General features: G+C 42.8%; 1 protein-coding gene across 1 annotated transcript in view; it reads right to left on the minus strand.

The window, feature by feature from the left end:
• Nucleotides 1–14: 14 nt before the first annotated feature.
• TAF5L (TATA-box binding protein associated factor 5 like) overlaps nucleotides 15–16,642 on the minus strand; it is a 29,774-nt gene continuing 13,146 nt past the window's right edge. The window contains exons 3-5 of the mRNA XM_077751653.1: nucleotides 16,326–16,430; nucleotides 8,089–8,813; nucleotides 15–848 (exon numbers count right to left, since the gene is read on the minus strand). Coding sequence (XP_077607779.1) covers nucleotides 51–848; nucleotides 8,089–8,813; nucleotides 16,326–16,430 — 1,628 coding nt within the window. The 3' untranslated portion in view covers nucleotides 15–50. The remainder of the gene's footprint in view (nucleotides 849–8,088; nucleotides 8,814–16,325; nucleotides 16,431–16,642) is intronic.

Consider the following 16,642-nt stretch of genomic DNA (forward strand, 5'->3'; position numbering starts at 1 on the left):
CCCTTACCACAAAGATTAAAAAAAAAAAAAAAACCCCAACAAAAAAACAATTAATGTTCCTGATTTTCTTGTGTGATTCCAGTCACTAGAAGAAGGTTGCAGGCCATGAACTGCACACTCAGTACATTGCTCATCTGCCCGGTGTACACGCCCACGAGTTCGCCAGAGGAGCCGTCGGCAGGCGCACTGCAGTAAGTGTTCCTAATGTCCCAGACGCGCACGGAGTTGTCCATGGATGCAGAGGCGATCAGACTGCTGTCCGGACTGAAGGTGAGGCTGGTGATGTTGTCCGTATGGCCCCTCAGTTCTTTATAAAGGGTCCCGGAGGCCAAGTCCCACAGTTTCAGCCGCTGGTCCTCGCCAGCCGATGCCAAGTACTTACCATTGGGGGAAAAGGCGAGCGAGAGCACGGGGCCGCGGTGGCCAGTGAAGAGCCTCACTGAGTTCCCCTGCTGAGCGCTCCACAGCCGGACAGTCTTGTCGGTTGAGCCCGTGGCTAAGTAGTTAGAATTAGGGTGGAACTTGACACAGTCCACATCTGCCAGGTGTCCGGCATATATTCTCAGCGGGTACGTCCGATCAAATGACCACAGCCTCGCAGTGCGATCGTGGGACCCGCTGGCAAAGTACAGGCTATACGGGCTAATGTCCAGGTCCCACACGGGGTAGGCATGTCCTTGGTATAACACAGTGTTGGTGAAACTCCCGAGATCCCAGTACCGAATGGACATATCTTCAGAACAAGAGAGCAACCCTGAGCTGTCTGCGAGGAACCTCGTGCTGTACACTGGTCCACAGTGTCCCCGAAGGATCTTCATCTCCGTGCCCGCGTTATCGTCCTCGTCATCCTGGGAGCGGTGGCGGTGGGGGTGGCAAAGAGACACACAAGAAAAAAACATTTAGCGGTCTGCCATGAACACCAAACAGTCCAGCAAAAACAGAAAGGAAAAATAAGACACTACTTGGGAAAGAGCCTCTGCTCAGGGACAGTGGCCTTCACTTAAGGGTGAGCCCAGGAAAACATCTTGTAACTGCATAATGGAATAAAAAGTCTCCTACAACTTACAAACTGTCCTCCTTAAGTTCATCTTGCAGCTAAGATTCTATCAAATTAAAAGTATACAGGTGCAAGGATATTATAATAACACTGTGGACCATACTGTTAGGCTGAGAATAAGAGAGTTCCAAAGCTGATCAAAAGACAGCCAAGGGTAACTTCCACTGTTAATTCTGACAGGCGTCATTTGGAAAGATTTACTTCTGAATTTACATTACGTTCTTAGATTCTTTAATTCTGTGGGCATGTCTTCAATTGTCAGTTTTAGCTGCTTTATAAGCCACATTGCTCCCTGTTTCTACTCCACTAGGAAAATTCCTGGCACATCTATTATTCCCATGACTGGGGTCAATGATGAAGGCAGATGTGGTCTTGCTTCGAAGTTAATACAAAGCCACTGTAGGAGCTTAGCCACAGTAAAGCCTGGACATATCAGAATAGTAACACAGAAAGGTACAGTTGTCAGTAAATGACACTCACACCTTGTGACCAGGCATAAACTTCTGGTGTCCAAAAAGAAATAAAGGTTTTTTTGTTCTGTTTTGTTTTGTTTTGTTTTTTGAGAGAGAGAATCCATGCTGAGCTGAGCATGGAGCCCAACTCAGGGCTGGATCCCACAACCCTGGGATCATGACCTGAGCTGAAATCAAGAGTCAGATGTTCAACCAACTGAGCCACTCAGGTGTCCCAAGATGAAGTTTTAAACTGTGACTTTCTGGAGGGTCTCAAACATTTTCCCAAACAAGTCATGGGTTTAGAATAGCTTTAAACAAAGCCAAGTGACTCATGGCATTCTTGAAAATAAATTCCTATGTGTGGCGACTTCTGTTTTCTTTTCTAAGACCATGCCACTCATGGTACTGAGGGAGAAAGTCCCCTTCCTCACTCTCTTCCCCACAAGGATACTATCTCTGTTCAAAATCCATTTTCCCATCATTCTCTTATAGATAAGCTCCTTAACACTACAGCTCTCTGTCCAGGAATTCACAAATTAGCATGGGTTTTAATTAAACAGCAGGTGAATGAGGAGTAAGAAGATTTTTGGACCAATTGGTTTTTCTGGCTTAGAAATAAATATGTCTATGATTCTCAGGTTCTGGTACAGGAAAAGGGCATCTTTCTCATTTTTATTTGAAAACTATTAGATTCAAAATAAGACAAATGCCTTCAATGTGTACATATTTGAGGAAAAGGTAAGAGAAAATAAACACTGATGTCCATGAATATTCAAAATAGCTATTCCAGACACTCGACATTAAAAATACATAAGCATTCAGGAGCTTAACATTCTACCGAGGGTTACCAAGAATATTAGTAATTTTCCTTTCAAAAGAGGTTACAACAACACTTCAACATTTCAAGAATGACTCACTGCCGGACACCAGAAAGTTTATATAAAAATTGTGGGAGCAAAAAACGACCCCGGATGAATTACACAGAGACCCTTTGAAAGTTAATGGTGGTTTGCAGGGCACGTTACCATCTCTGAGGCTTAAGTGGTCTTCTTTTGGAGCAGGAAGTTAAAGGAAGTGGGTCTTCGCCTCCTTGGTGGGGTCCCTAAATAGTGTGCTCAGAGATGGAACGAGCAGGGTGTGCCAGGGTCAAGCTGGCACTTCCAGGGGTCTTGAAGATTGTCCCGAGCGCATGGAAAAGTGCCTGGGTGACTCTATGGACCAAGAGATGGGGAAACCGGAGCATTCTTGCTGGCTATCACGATCAGCTCGATGCCAGGACCACAGCTTAAAATAACCCGGCCACGTTTTCTTCTGTGGCTCAACCCAGTCCCACAAAGGCCTCAGCAGAGTCAAGCTGAAACTCTGAATAAGCATCTGATTCACGCATGCCCGGCCCCAGTTTCTCCCTCTCCTTCTTTTCGTGCTAACAGGACAAAACTCCAAACTCGCTACGACTGACTGAACCTACAGTAAATGGGCATGGATCCCAGATAGGAATTTTTAATTTGTAAAGTGTGTTTGTGTAATAATAGATCCTATCATGTCCATTATAAAACATGCATAAGAAATTTAAAAATAAGAAAAGTAAGTATAAAAAGATCTTTAAATAATGTGTTTTTTACCCCTGTGTCATGGTTTGCTAAACCCTGCTTTACATCGTGGGGGCCCTAAAAACCTCAGACTTCTTATGGATGTCTGCCCCTGAACTAGAAGGTTCGGCGTGGCTCAGCTCACACTCCAGGCTTTCCTAGCTCAAGGGTACTCTTTGGGGTCTGAGGTTGAGCCTTGGGCTGTTCTCCCGTCATTAGGTGCCAATGGAACTGGAAGAAATTAAATATGGAGGGCTTGCGAGTTGGTTAAGACTTGGAAGCAAGAGAAGGCGGCTATCGGCTCGTGGAACTGAACATGTTGCTGTAAGTGTAAAACACACCAGATTTCCAAGACTTAGGACAAAAAAGGAGAATATAACAGATTTCATGAATAATTTTTTTAATATTGCTTACATGTTGAAATGATAATACTTTAGCCACACTGGATTGAATAAAATACATCATTAATTTGACTATTTCCTTTTACTTTTTTAATGTGGCTACTAGAAAAATCAAAATTACAAACAAAGCTCACATTACACTCTTACAGGCCAGCAGAGACCTAAACAACCATTTTATATACAAATCACAAAACTGAGTATTATTGACAACACTGACTTCTTTCCTTTTCAAACTGAAAGGTTGCTGGATTGGGACAAGGCTCGCTAGACAGTGCATTAACTGAGTACTGGCGCTGTAGTGCAGGGCTGCTAGGAGGCGGGAGGCTGGTAGGGATGAGGGTGACCGTGTGCGGGAAGCTGGCAGGGATGAGGGTGACGGTGTGCGGGAGGCTAGCAGGGATGAGGGTGACCGTGTGCGGGAGGCTGGCAGGGATGAGGGTGACCGTGTGTGGGAGGCTGGCAGGGATGAGGGTGACCATGTACACATCACTGAAACACAGAGAAAATCCTTGATCTGGTATCTGCCGTCTTGCCATGTTGCTCAAATGTTAACAATACATAGCTACCAATCAACAAGGGTAAACGCTGGACCTCATTTCTAACTTAGAGGATGGAGGGTCTCAGACAGGAGGGGCTGCTGGTACCAGTGGGAAGAGTGGCACTACTATGCCAATTAACAGCTTTTCAAGGTTAATCTAGAGTATCTTCAAGTTGGAGGTATCAGAAGCTACAGGGCAGTGCTGTAAAACCAGTTTTATTTGACTTAAAAGAGAAAATTTTATGGCCTCATAGGAGCTTTTGTTTTGATTTTTTAACACTGAGAATTCATGTACTATAGGGGCACCTGAGTGGCTCAGTCAGTTAAGTGACTGACTTCAGCTCGGTCTCTCTCTGTCTCTCAAAAATAAATCAACATTTAAAAAAATTAAAAAAAAAAAAAGAACTCACATACCATAAAATTCACTCTCTTAAAATGTATAGCTCGGGGCACCTGGGAGGCTCAGTTGGTTAAGTGTCCCACTTGGGCTCAGGTCATGATCTTACGGTTTGTGGATTCGAGCCCCATGCTGGGCTCTGTGCTGACAGCTCAGAGGCTGGAGCCTGCTTCGGATTCTGTGTCTCCCTCTTCTTTGCCCTTCCCCCACTCATGTTCTGTCTGTGTCTCTCTCTCTCTCAAAAAATAAATAAGCATTAAAAACACTTCTTCAAAGTAAAACTCAATAGCTTTTAGTATACTCACAGAGGTGTGCCCTTACCTAGTACAGAACATTTTCATCACCTCAAAAAAGAACCCTTTTACCCATTAGCAATCCCTGTCTAGTTCCCTGTTCCTAGCCTCTGGCCCCTACCAATCTACTTTGTTTCTACAGATGTGCCTATTCTGGATATCTCCTATAAACGGAATCCTATAGTTTGTGGTCCTTTGTGGCTAGCATAATGTTTATTTACAAGGTTTGTCCACAGTATAGCATGTCTCATGGGTCATGTATCTTTATAACTTTTTGGGGCTGAATAGTATTCCATCACACAGATATATCACATTTTGTTTTTCTATTAATCAGCTGATTGACATTTGGGCTGTTCACATTTTCTGGCAATTACGAATAATGAGGTTATGAACGTTCATGCACAAGTTTTTGCGTGGACATGTCTTTTTAAATCTTTTGGGTATATATGGAGAAATGGAATTACTGGGTCTGGTCAATATTTTAAATGCTTACTATTAACTATTAAAACATTTTATCCACTAATTTGTGCAACAGCCGCTGCTTCACAAAGATTAAGGCAGAGGTTGCAAACTGGCTTTTTAATTGCGCTTCTGTGTGCTTTCGCATTTCCTACCAGCTCTCTGCTCCAGGTACTTTTACCATTTACTTTTGCCTGCTTGGCTTCTACAGGCATGTGAATTTGTGACCTTTGTGTTAGGAGTTTCTATTTTAGGGGCACCTGGGTGGCTCAGTTGGTTAGGTGTCTGACTTCGCTTCAGGTCATGATCCTGTGGTTCGTGAGTTCAAGCCCCGTGTCAGGCTCTGTGCTGACAGCTCAGAGTCCGGAGTCGGCTTCAGATTCTGTGTCTCCCCCTCCCTCCCTGCCCCTCCTCCACTTGTACTCTGTCTCTCTCTCTCAAAAATAAACATTAAAAAACTTTTTAAAAGAGTTTCTATTTTAATTGTGAATTCTACAGGGAAAAAACAGAGTCCAAGTTCTCATTGAAGAAACATTAAAAACTGTCAGAACTGATTGTGTAATCTTGCTTTTCCCTCAAAATGTTTCTTGTCAGAAACCTAAAAAGATCCCCCCACCCCCGCAACCATAACAACAACAAAAATTTCCCTACACTGCTATACGAAATGGATGGTGGGGGGTAGAAACCCCAAACAGGAAACCCCTCGCAACACAATGGGAAGATCTCAGCTTTAGTTCTAAAGTTAAAAAAAAAGTTGTTCACAATGAAAGCAGTACCTTTACACTGTAGCAGAATCTATGGTACTTTCCATGTGGATAATGGTGAATAAATCAGGAAGATAGTTGAACAAAACTAGTGCTCCTCTGATATCCCTTTCTCTTTGAGTTGAATAGCGCATCTCACCATCCACCCAGGTGGTCAAGTCTGAGCCACAGAGATCATCCCCGACTCTTCCTTTCGCTCTAGCCTCTCCACTGAACCCAGGGAATGGAGCTCCGTCTAACCATCCACTGTGGTCCCTGCCTGCCGCCACTCCCCCAGCGCAGGCCGCTATAATTCCCTGCATAGCCTGTGGTGACATATTGCTTCCTGTCTTACCTCTCCTGATGCTAGCTAGATTTAATTTCTGTTGCTTCGTGGCATTCATCATGTCATTCTTCACTTCTGGGTCTTCAAATGCACAGTATACAAAGCTTGGAAATCTTCACAGAATAGGTCACAGAGCTAATTTTCAGTGGTAGCCAGGGTAGAATCTTAAAACATTTTTTGAGCCTAATGTTCTTTCCTTCTTTGTATTTATCTTTTTTTTTTTTTGGCTGTCTTCTTTTATATTAATCTGTAATGCCTAGAATAATCTCCAAACACAATATCATCAAGCTAAATAAGGTCAGCAGGAATAATTTCTTTCCTAGTATTTCCAGAAAGCTGTAACTCAATGAAGGCAGCATCCTTCAGCTGTATGTGAAGAATGCTCAACAGGCTAGAATTGTCTCCTAGGAAAAGAAATTCAAAAATTCAAATACATGTGCAGTAAAAAATATTTTGGGGGTGCCTTGGTGGCTCAGTTGGTTGGGTGTCTGGCTCCTGGTTTCAGCTCAGGTCATGATCTCCTGGTTTGGGGATTGAGCCCTGCAAAGGGCTCTGCTCTGACACTACAGGGCCTATTTGGGATTCTCTCTCTCCCTCTCTTGCTGCCCCCTCCCACTTGTGCATGCGCATGTGCACGCACGTGCGCGCTCTCTCTCTCTCTCAAAATAAATAAACTTAAAAAGATATTTTGGAAGGTACTATAAGATTCTAGAAATCAAGGTGTGTGTATTGGAATTTAGACCTTTTACTCATCACAACAAACTCCTCTAATTATCTCAGTCATAAGAAACAAAAATTCAAAGATCATACTAACTGGACGTTGACTAAGAAAACAAGAATAGAAAAAAAAGGGGCTGATTTTGTGCATCCAATATTCTTGATATCCTTATCACCTGTGGAAATTAACTTGAAATTTTTTTTAACTCTTCAATTTTTCAACCCCATGCAAAGAATTTTCCATTGAAAGTAACTTGAGGCAGAGCTCCCTGAATTTCAGTGGGGAGATGAAAATATTCTAGCCGCCAGCTGCTGTGAAGCCACTCTCAGGGAAAATGAACTCCGTGAAATTTCTATCTCCCTTTGCCCACGTGTTTTCTAAGGCAGTGATTCTCAAGGACTTGAAACTCAGGCCATTCAGCCTGCACTTTTCAGTAACCATCCCCAGACAAACTCAACAAGATCATTACCCCAACTGATGAATGAAATGTCAACTATACTTCCTGTGCACTTTTCAAAATAGGGTTTGGGAACCCCCTGGAGCACCTGAAGCCAGAGGACGTGCACCGGCCTCCGAAAGGCCAGTAACACCCAGTGTTGGTGAGGGTGAAGGGAAGCCAGTGTTTGCATTTACTGTTGATGAGACTGGAAAATGACAATACGTATCATAATTTAAAGTGCAGACCCTTTGACCCAGTACTCCTACTTCTAATTGTTTATACTTGCACAAATGTACACCCTGGCCACCACACACACACACACACACACACACACACACACACTTATTGTAAATCTCAAATATTAGCTAAAGGTCTTTAATTAGGCTTAGCAATGTTATCCACATTCAGACAGTAACAAATACTGATTGATCATTAATAACGTTCAGTTAATGTTGTTAAAAATAGTTTTCACGTCTTCCGAGGTTAGGCACGAGCAGGAATTCAAAGGCTACAGGTTACATGGGTATTAGTCTGGCTGCAGCTATACGGTGAAGGAAATAACGAAGTCCATTCTCCGTAAGATCTGTCATGTGTGGTAAGAATTCTAAGCAAATTAGTAAGGCAGGTGTAGGCAAGAAAAATGATATGCATACCTCCTCCTCCAGAATGTCACAAGCCAAGTGGATGCGGGACACGTCGACTTGATGGGGTTCTGATTTTAACTTCTTGGATCGTAAACTCCACAGTTTTATACAGGAGTTGTCAAACCCCGCAGCAAGCAGCTTGCTGTCTGGGGAGATTTCTGCAGTGTTCAACAGCTGCTCCGTGTTGTAGAAGGCATAGAAACAGATGGTAGTGAGGGAAGGAGGGCCATCCTTGACACGCTTAATGCTCTCCTGCAAGACCTCAAGGGCTGCCTCGTTCTGCAGGAGAGGGGCAGGCATGTCGGCAGGCTCTAAGCCATTGCCCTCGCTTCGGGAGGAGCTGCCGCTCGCGTAGAGCTGGTAATCTGTTCTCTTGGCAGGCTGCACGTCAAGGTGGATATGCAAGGTGAGCACTTTGCACAGGGCGGTGTTGTTGTCACTTTGGAGGTAGCGGATAAGGTAGTTGTAGCTGTCTTCCTGGAGACGGACCACGTACTTGTTATCTAGGAATGCTCGAAGCTTGAAGTTAGACAGGATGTCCTGGATGCTCTGAGTGGTCTGCAGCTGCTCAATGACATCCTTCTGGCTAGCGTTCTGCAGAAACATCCCGTGGAAGCGGCTGTAAAAACTTTCCACTGTGCTCTTAGGACTGTTCTGGACCAGGTTGAGATGGAGGTAGACAAAGAGAGGATAGAGGAGAGGCATCACTTCGTGGCTATGCTGGGAATCAGAATCTATAATGGAAAAAAAAACGAGGGCTTTATCATCAGTGTAATATCAAGGGACGAGGGGGCTCTCCTGGGGGCCCAGCATCACAGAACACTTTCTGGTCAGGACTATCGACTGAAATATAAGCCCAACATGGAATTAGGGAAAGTCAAAGTCAAAGCCTTTTGACGAAAGAAGGAAGAGCAGGGACTCTGAAGCCCAGCAAACCTGGGTCTGAAGTTGGTCGCGAATCAGGACTTTGATGCCCAAAGACGTAAAGTGACTTGCCTAAGTTCTCACGACACTTCAGGGCTTGGGCCCAGGTTTTCAAGGTTCAGTAGTTTCCCCCCAATACATTAGTGTTTCTCGAACTGGGGAGCACAGACTTCTGAGGGTCCTTGGATATATTCTTAGGAGACTGTGAGTTCTTCACAGGAACTTTTTAACTGATGATAATTTAAAAAAACAATGAACACAAGCATATTCAGAACTGTCTGGATGGCCATTAAGCAAGTACTGACACACGATTTTAGGGCTCAATTTTGTTTTGTGATTACTTCTGGCATCTGCCACCTAGAGTGATATCAAAGAGTAGTTATTTTTGTGAGAACATTCCCGTGTCTACCCACCCAGGCTTGGCACACCCTGACACTAAAATAACAACTTCTATCCATAGTTGTCCCATATCTGGCAGTGTAATCATTTTGATTACGTTGGCTAAAAAGTAAACCTTCTCTTTTGCAGTGATAATTTACAAATGAGACATTTTCATGTCATTAAGACTAAACCATTTACTAATTTGAGCCTTGAACATCATGAAGCTACATGACAAAGGATGTCTGAAGAAGTGTTCCGCTTTAATGGCCATAGGCGAACAAGAAAAGCCCCAAGGAGTATCTGACACTTCCATACGTGAGGGCAGAGTGAGCAGTGAAGGCACAAAGGTTCCGCAGCCGTTCAGCCAAGGGTCATGGGGGTGGCAGGACCTGTGAGGGGTGCAAGCACCTCGGGGAAGCTGAGTGCAGACTAGTGTGTGTCATGCCAGCAGCACCGTCCCCAACCCCATCTGGAGCGGCAAGTTAGTTCTGGCAAAATCCGTCTGATATAGTCACTTGCTGTTAATTTGAACTTTAATGCTTTTGTGGTTTTGCCTGCACTTTATTTGTAAGTAAGTTTCAGTTTCATTCAGAAATACGGCAGCCATAAAAGCCTCTATGTCTCGTGTAATGTTTGCACATAAATAAATATCAAAATGCTTTAAGTCAGCACTTAGTACTTTTGTTAGCATTTTTTTTCCTTTGTGAAAAAGAATCCATACATGGCTCAAAATCGGGAACATTATATTACAGAATCTTACCTCCCTAATTTGAGGATAAACGGTCCCAGCATGGTATCTCTGCCTAATACCCTATTTCACTTGATCACAGGCAAATTAATTGCATAATACGTACATTTTAGAAAAAAGGCATCCCTACTCAAAAACACATTTAGAAAATGAACTGAAATGACAATGATTCCAATGAACTAGAAATTACAACTGTCACCAGGTCACTCTGGGCTCCTCATGAATTCAGCAGGCAGAGAAGGGAGTCACAGCGCTGGCTGGGCTGACTGATCCTGACTACCAAGGGGACACTGGACGGTTACTCCACAGTGGAGGTAAAGTAGACCATGTCTGGAATACAGGAGTTCCCTTAGGGTACCTCGTGGTCTCATTCTGCCCCATGGTTAAGGGTAATGGAAAACTACAAAAATCTAATCCAGGCAGGTCTGGTAATGGCCCAAGTCTCTCCAGAAATGAAGGCTTGGGTCACCCTATCTGGTAAAGACCCAGGACCAGCTGAGGTGTTTGCTGAAGGCAAAGAAAATGCAGAATGGGTAGAAGAAAGTAGTTACCTACCAGCTATGAAATATATGACCAGCTACAGAAACAAAGATTAATTATTTACGTAACCCTCCTTATTTTGTTGCAAATACGTGTGTATATCTACCTATAAGCAAATACCTTTGTTTTTTTTCCTTTTATTCCCTTAACATGTACATAAGTTACTCTGATTCTGTACCACAGTAGTTAAGTATTGTTAACATTATACCATAGTATTTAAGTTACAGGATATAAAAGAGTAAATCCCCTAAAGACTTTGCTTTTTCTTCTGGGGGAGAGATTAGTGCATTTTTGTTATATTCAGGAGAGCTGTATTATTAGGTGGAATAATGACGTTGTCAATAATGTTTATTTGGAGGTTAGTATGCTTTAAGGAGACGGGGATGGGTGCCAGGTTGACACTTGGACTTGTGGTGGTTAATTTCGTGTCAACTTGCCTGGGTCACAGTGCCCAGATACTTAAACATTATTCTGGATGGTCCTGTAAAGGTTTTTTTTGTTTTTGTTTTTTGTTTTTTGGATGAGATTAACATTTAAGTCAGTAGACTTGGAGTAAAGCAGATTACCCTCCATAATGTGGGTGAGCCTCATCCAATGAGTTGAAGGCCTTATAAGAACAAAGACTGAGCTCTCCGGAAGAGGGATTTCTGTCAGGATACTGCCTTTGGATTTGAACTGTAGTGCTTCCCAGGGTATCCAGCCTGCTGCCAGTCCTGTGGACTTTGGACTTGCTAGCCTCCATAACTGCATGCACCAACCCCTTCAAATATATCTCTTCGCATATATACCCTAACAGTTCTGTTTCTATTGAGGGCCCATCCAGATTTTGGTCTCTAATTCTTTAAATGTTTCTTCTGTAAATGTTGTAATTCTTTAGAAGAGCTCTGGAAATTTTTTTTCTTTAAATGCTGTAATTTAAAAAAATGGTTTTTTTTTTTCATGTTTTTTTAGTTTTGAGAGAGAGAGAGAGAGACAGAGTGGGAGCAGGGGAGGGGCAGAGAGAGAGGGAGACACAGAATCTGCAATAGGATCCAGGCTCTGAGCTGTCAGCACAGAGCCCAACATGGGGCTCGAACCCACGAACTGCGAGATCATGACCTGAGCCGAAGTCAGACACTTAACCAAGTGAGCCAACCAGGCGCCCCTACAGGCTGTAATTCTTTAGAAGAACTCTGGAAAAAATTTTCCCCAAAACACTAATGAAAAAACCCAAACCAAAAAAACTCAACCCTTATCAGTTAGGCTTCTGATATATTCTACTGGGATGAAGATGTGTTCGCAATTCCTTAAAATCTTAGTTTCAGGCTTACTTTTCAAACTGAGAGGCATTTTAGTTTAATAAGTTTAGAAAGAACCTAGTCATTAAGAAACAGGGCTGCACTACTTCAAAACGTACTGAAATTCACTTCATTACCCCTTAGGTGGTGGTAAAGAAGAGGAAGTCTTTGTGGAATTTGCAGAAATTAGCAGTGAAAAGGACAAAAAGTTAACTGAAAACCGACTGAAAAATCGGTCCCTGTTCTGCCCGTGTCTGCAGGCTGTCACCCCACTACCTGACACCCCGCCCTCTATTCTGCAACATCGCACTATCCAGCTTGACTTTTAACCCCCTCCCTTCTGGGCTCCGCTTCTTCCTCGCGTTCCTCAAATGCTCATCTCACTTTCAGGAGTGAACATGGAGTGTCTGCCTCCTGCGACTCAGGCACCTGACATCTATCATTGTGTCTCAGGGGCATGGCTGGCCCCGGATTCACACCTGGACCATGTGGTTCCAAAGGCTCTGCTCTTCCTACTGTGCCACCTGAAGAAAAGGGCCCATGGCAGTAGGGGAGCTCACAGAAGCTCGCGTCCGGATAACTTATGGCGGAAAAACACACTCAGGGCGCTCCAGCCTGAGATGCTCTTAGTTTTCTACTATCTTCGAGATTTATCATCTCCGAAAACTGGAAGTTGCACCTCCATGAAGCTGATGCTGAGTTCGTTATCACAAGTCTGTAGCTTTCTCCTAAATACTAGCCTGGATTTCCTACTGCAAGCTATCCCAGGGGAGGCCACCAACATAATGACATAGACAACATGACCTGACTTCTTTCTGCCCACAGAGCCCGAGGCATCCTCAGCTCTTCCTCCTTTAATCCTGAGACTTGGCGATTCTACCTTGGAAATTCAATCATGAGATCAAGACCTTGTTTCCCTTTTTCACAACACTGCTGAGTTCTGGTCCTTATTCACCTCCCTTCTCAAGTGCTGCAGGGGCTTCACGCTGGCCTCCAGGTCCTCCCGGTCCTCCCACTTGCAAACCCTTTCATAAGCTGCTTTTAGACTAACGTTCCTGTCAGCGGTTGTCTCCACCATACAGGAAGAGGTTCACACTTCCAGGCCCGGTGGGCAGGCCTCTCTGCAGCCTGGCTCCAGCGCGTCTGCTTTTCTCTCCAATCTGAAAGCCCTATTCTCACCCAAGCTGGTTCCCCCACCGCTCCTGCAGGAAGAATTGCCAACTCTACCCTCTTGCTCTTGTCTTTCCCCAGACCATGAATCCTCCTCCTCACAGTTTACTGAAATCCAACCCATCTTCCAGATGCTAACTTAAATTCTACCCCCTGCTCACGAAGGCCTTCTCGACTACCCCATCCAACTCTCTCCTTTCTTCTGGAATGCAATTCCTACATGTACAAAATTCAACCCTGATTTCACACTGGCATGTGAAAGTTCTTCCACTATATTTGAACTTTATTTAAAAACTTTTACTTTTAGACTTCTTCGCTTAGGACTGCTTCCTACTTAGATGAATTATTGTATCTCATACTTTATTTCGATGCTCAGGAAACACTTGTTCATTTGACTAGGCTGACTGCTCTTCAGAGGCCTGAGGGCATGGAAAAATGTTTCAGAAAAGCAGTCTGTAAAAAAACACAACAAAACCTATATTCACCCCCTCCAAATAACCTGTGCCCAGTGTATTCAGAATTAGAGGCAAAATAACAGACAGCTTCTTCAGTTTTGAAACAAGACAAAGGAAAGGGGTAATATATTACAATTTATTTATTTATTTATTTATTTTTTAATATTTTTATTTATTTCTAGGAGAGAGAGAGACAGCGTGAGCAGGGGAGGGTCAGAGAGAGAGGGAGTCACAGACTGAAACAGGCCCCAGGCTCTGAGCTGGCAGTCAGCACAGAGCCCAACGCGGGGCTCGAACCCACGAACCGCGAGATCATGACCTAAGCGAAAGTCGGGGCGCTTAACCAAGCCACCCAGGCGCCCCAGATTACAATTTATTGAAATGTAAAGTTCTGGGCAAAGGAACTTATGAGATGAGAATAAATCACATATTAGCAAAAAAAACCCCAGCATCATCAAATATAAGGAGTCAACATTGACTCCATGTTAGGAGCTTGAGCAAATACTTAAGAATAACATCGAGAGCCCAAAGAAAGAAACTGAAGCAGAAAACTCTGCACAGGGTAAATCGCATCAGTGTATGTATTCGTTCTCCCTGGAGGAAGTAACACCAGTTCTGTAATAAAATTATCCCAATGAGTCTATCACAGCTAGGCTTCAGCAATTTAAAAATATAAACAAAAATCTATATAACATCACTATGGTCACATGAGCATCATTCATAATGGAAATATATCATGTCTATGGCAAGAGCCATCTCACGGGGTGAGTACACGGAGGGCATCACTACTGTACTGATACAGTGGGGCTTCGTGCTTTTTCTGCCTCCCTCATTAGGCCCCACGTCAATGCTCTCTACTACAAAATCGCTGCTTAACATAAATATCAGCTGAATGAATGAAAGAGAAAGGCTGAGAAAAGCTAGGCATTCCTTTCCAAACCAGCTTCCCCACCAGTAGCAGAGAGAGAAATATATCATGGAGCGAGAAATATAACCATATTTTAAAACCAGAGTAAAATGACTTCCTAAAGACCGAGTTAAAATTCCTAAAAAACTGCTTTAGCCTCCAAAAACAATGCTGATGATTAAATTAGCTCCAAGTTCTTGCTTACCTGTGAATGAAATCTTTCTTATAAATTCAATTTTTCTTTTTAAAATCCTTACTGGAGCTGGAAAGCAGCTGATCACTGTTCTGAGATATTTAACATTCATATAATATGAGGCTCTTAATGGAATTTCTTTCTTTTCAGTTTAAACATAAGAAACTCTTTACTAAACCTTTAAGTTTCATGATTTTTTCATTTTTTTAAATCATTTAAAAGACTATACTTCTAAATTCTATCACTCAACAACTCTGAGGTTGATAACCCTCTCTAAGGTTTTATTTCCTAACTTTTATTTCCTGTAACATTTTGGCCATTTTCCCAACCACAGAATTGGGAAATATGGAATCTTTCCTTTAAAATACAAACCATTAAAGTAAATAAATAAATAAATAAATAGATCAATCAATCAATAAAATAAAATACAAACCATTATGAGGGTCAGGTAAAAATCAGAACAACCCTAAGTAAGATAAAACTATGCTGCCAGCTCAGAGCCTTAATTGATTGCCTTATATGCATCTTTATCATTAAAAAATATTATTGAGGGGCATCTGGGTGGCTCAGTCGGTTAAGTGTCCGACATCAGTTCAGGTCATGATCTCACAGTCTGTGAGTTTGAGCCCCGCGTTGGGCTCTGTGCTGCCAGCTCAGAGCCTGGAGCCTCCTTCTGATTCTGTGTCTCCCTCTCTCTCTGCTCCTCCCTTGCTCACACTCTACCTCTCTCCCCCTCAAAAATGAATGTTACAAATTTTTAAATAAAAAATTATTGAGGATTTTTGAAATAAAAAAAGAAAAACAACCTCAAAGCGTTTTAACTACAATTTACTATTAACCATTACCTGCTAATTACTCTCAATCCTTTGAGGGCACAGAGTTTTGTATTTCTTACACTTCAAGGTATCATGTATGCAGAAAGTACTTGACAAACTTTGATTAATGAATCAACTTGGTCTCCCTCACTGCAATAATCTTTCCAACATTAAAATTGTAATCAGTCATATTAGGACTGGATGAATGATAGTGCTTGGTTATACCTTTGAATAGCCTTTTCTATTTCTAATATGAGGAAACCAGAGCCCCAGAGAGGCCAAGCAAGTCCACTTTTTAAAGTAATTAATTTAAAAAGTCATACAGGGAGTTAACAGAATCGACTGGAACTTGAATTTACTGATTTTGTGTTCTAGTGGTCATTACACCACCCACAAACTGGTCTAAACTACTTCTAATTTTTTATCTTGCTGATTCATGAGAACGACAGTCTTGCATTTTGGGAAATAAGGGGAAAAGCTCATCCTGAGATGTACTGTATTAGTAACAGTGATTTCAATGTACATTTCAATGTCTCTGCATTGAAGGATGTCTACACAGCTGATTTAGCTTTCACTTTTTCAACACGAGTTCTAGTCACTCTGCTGACGGCCACAGATAAAACAGTGAACATCTGGAGCCCTAGTCCTTGCAAACTTTAACCCTGTGATTTAACTCTCCTAAGAATTCCAACAGATTATAATACTGAATGCGAGGAATGCGTGAAACCGCCTTTGAATCTCTACCACGTACACCATACCTGGAATATAGTAGGTTTTGAGGGAAAGTTGCAGGATTCTTTCTTGATAAGAGAAAGTTTCTAGTGCTGAGTACTTACCAGTGAGAAAATTCCGTAGTCGTCCAAACTGTACTTCATATTGCTGGGGCTCTGCCTGGCAAGGGGCTGCAGACACGATGTTGGCACAACCAGATTCGGATTGGACTAAGATACGAGAGATGGGGATGGGAAACACAGTTATTAATCCGACATGTAGCAGGATGGATGGATGAGGGTTGTTGAGTATCCATCAGTAGCAGTGGACACTTCAAAACATTTTCAAAGTAGGCTGGGGCTTCTGGTCAAATATGACCAGGTGATGACACAGGTGTATCTCCTTGCCCTCCTGACACTCAAAATCAAAGGACAGCAGAGGA

This window comes from Crocuta crocuta, unplaced genomic scaffold, assembly GCF_008692635.1.
Source record: "Crocuta crocuta isolate KB4526 unplaced genomic scaffold, BGI_CrCroc_1.0 scaffold59, whole genome shotgun sequence".
Taxonomy (NCBI): domain Eukaryota; kingdom Metazoa; phylum Chordata; class Mammalia; order Carnivora; family Hyaenidae; genus Crocuta; species Crocuta crocuta.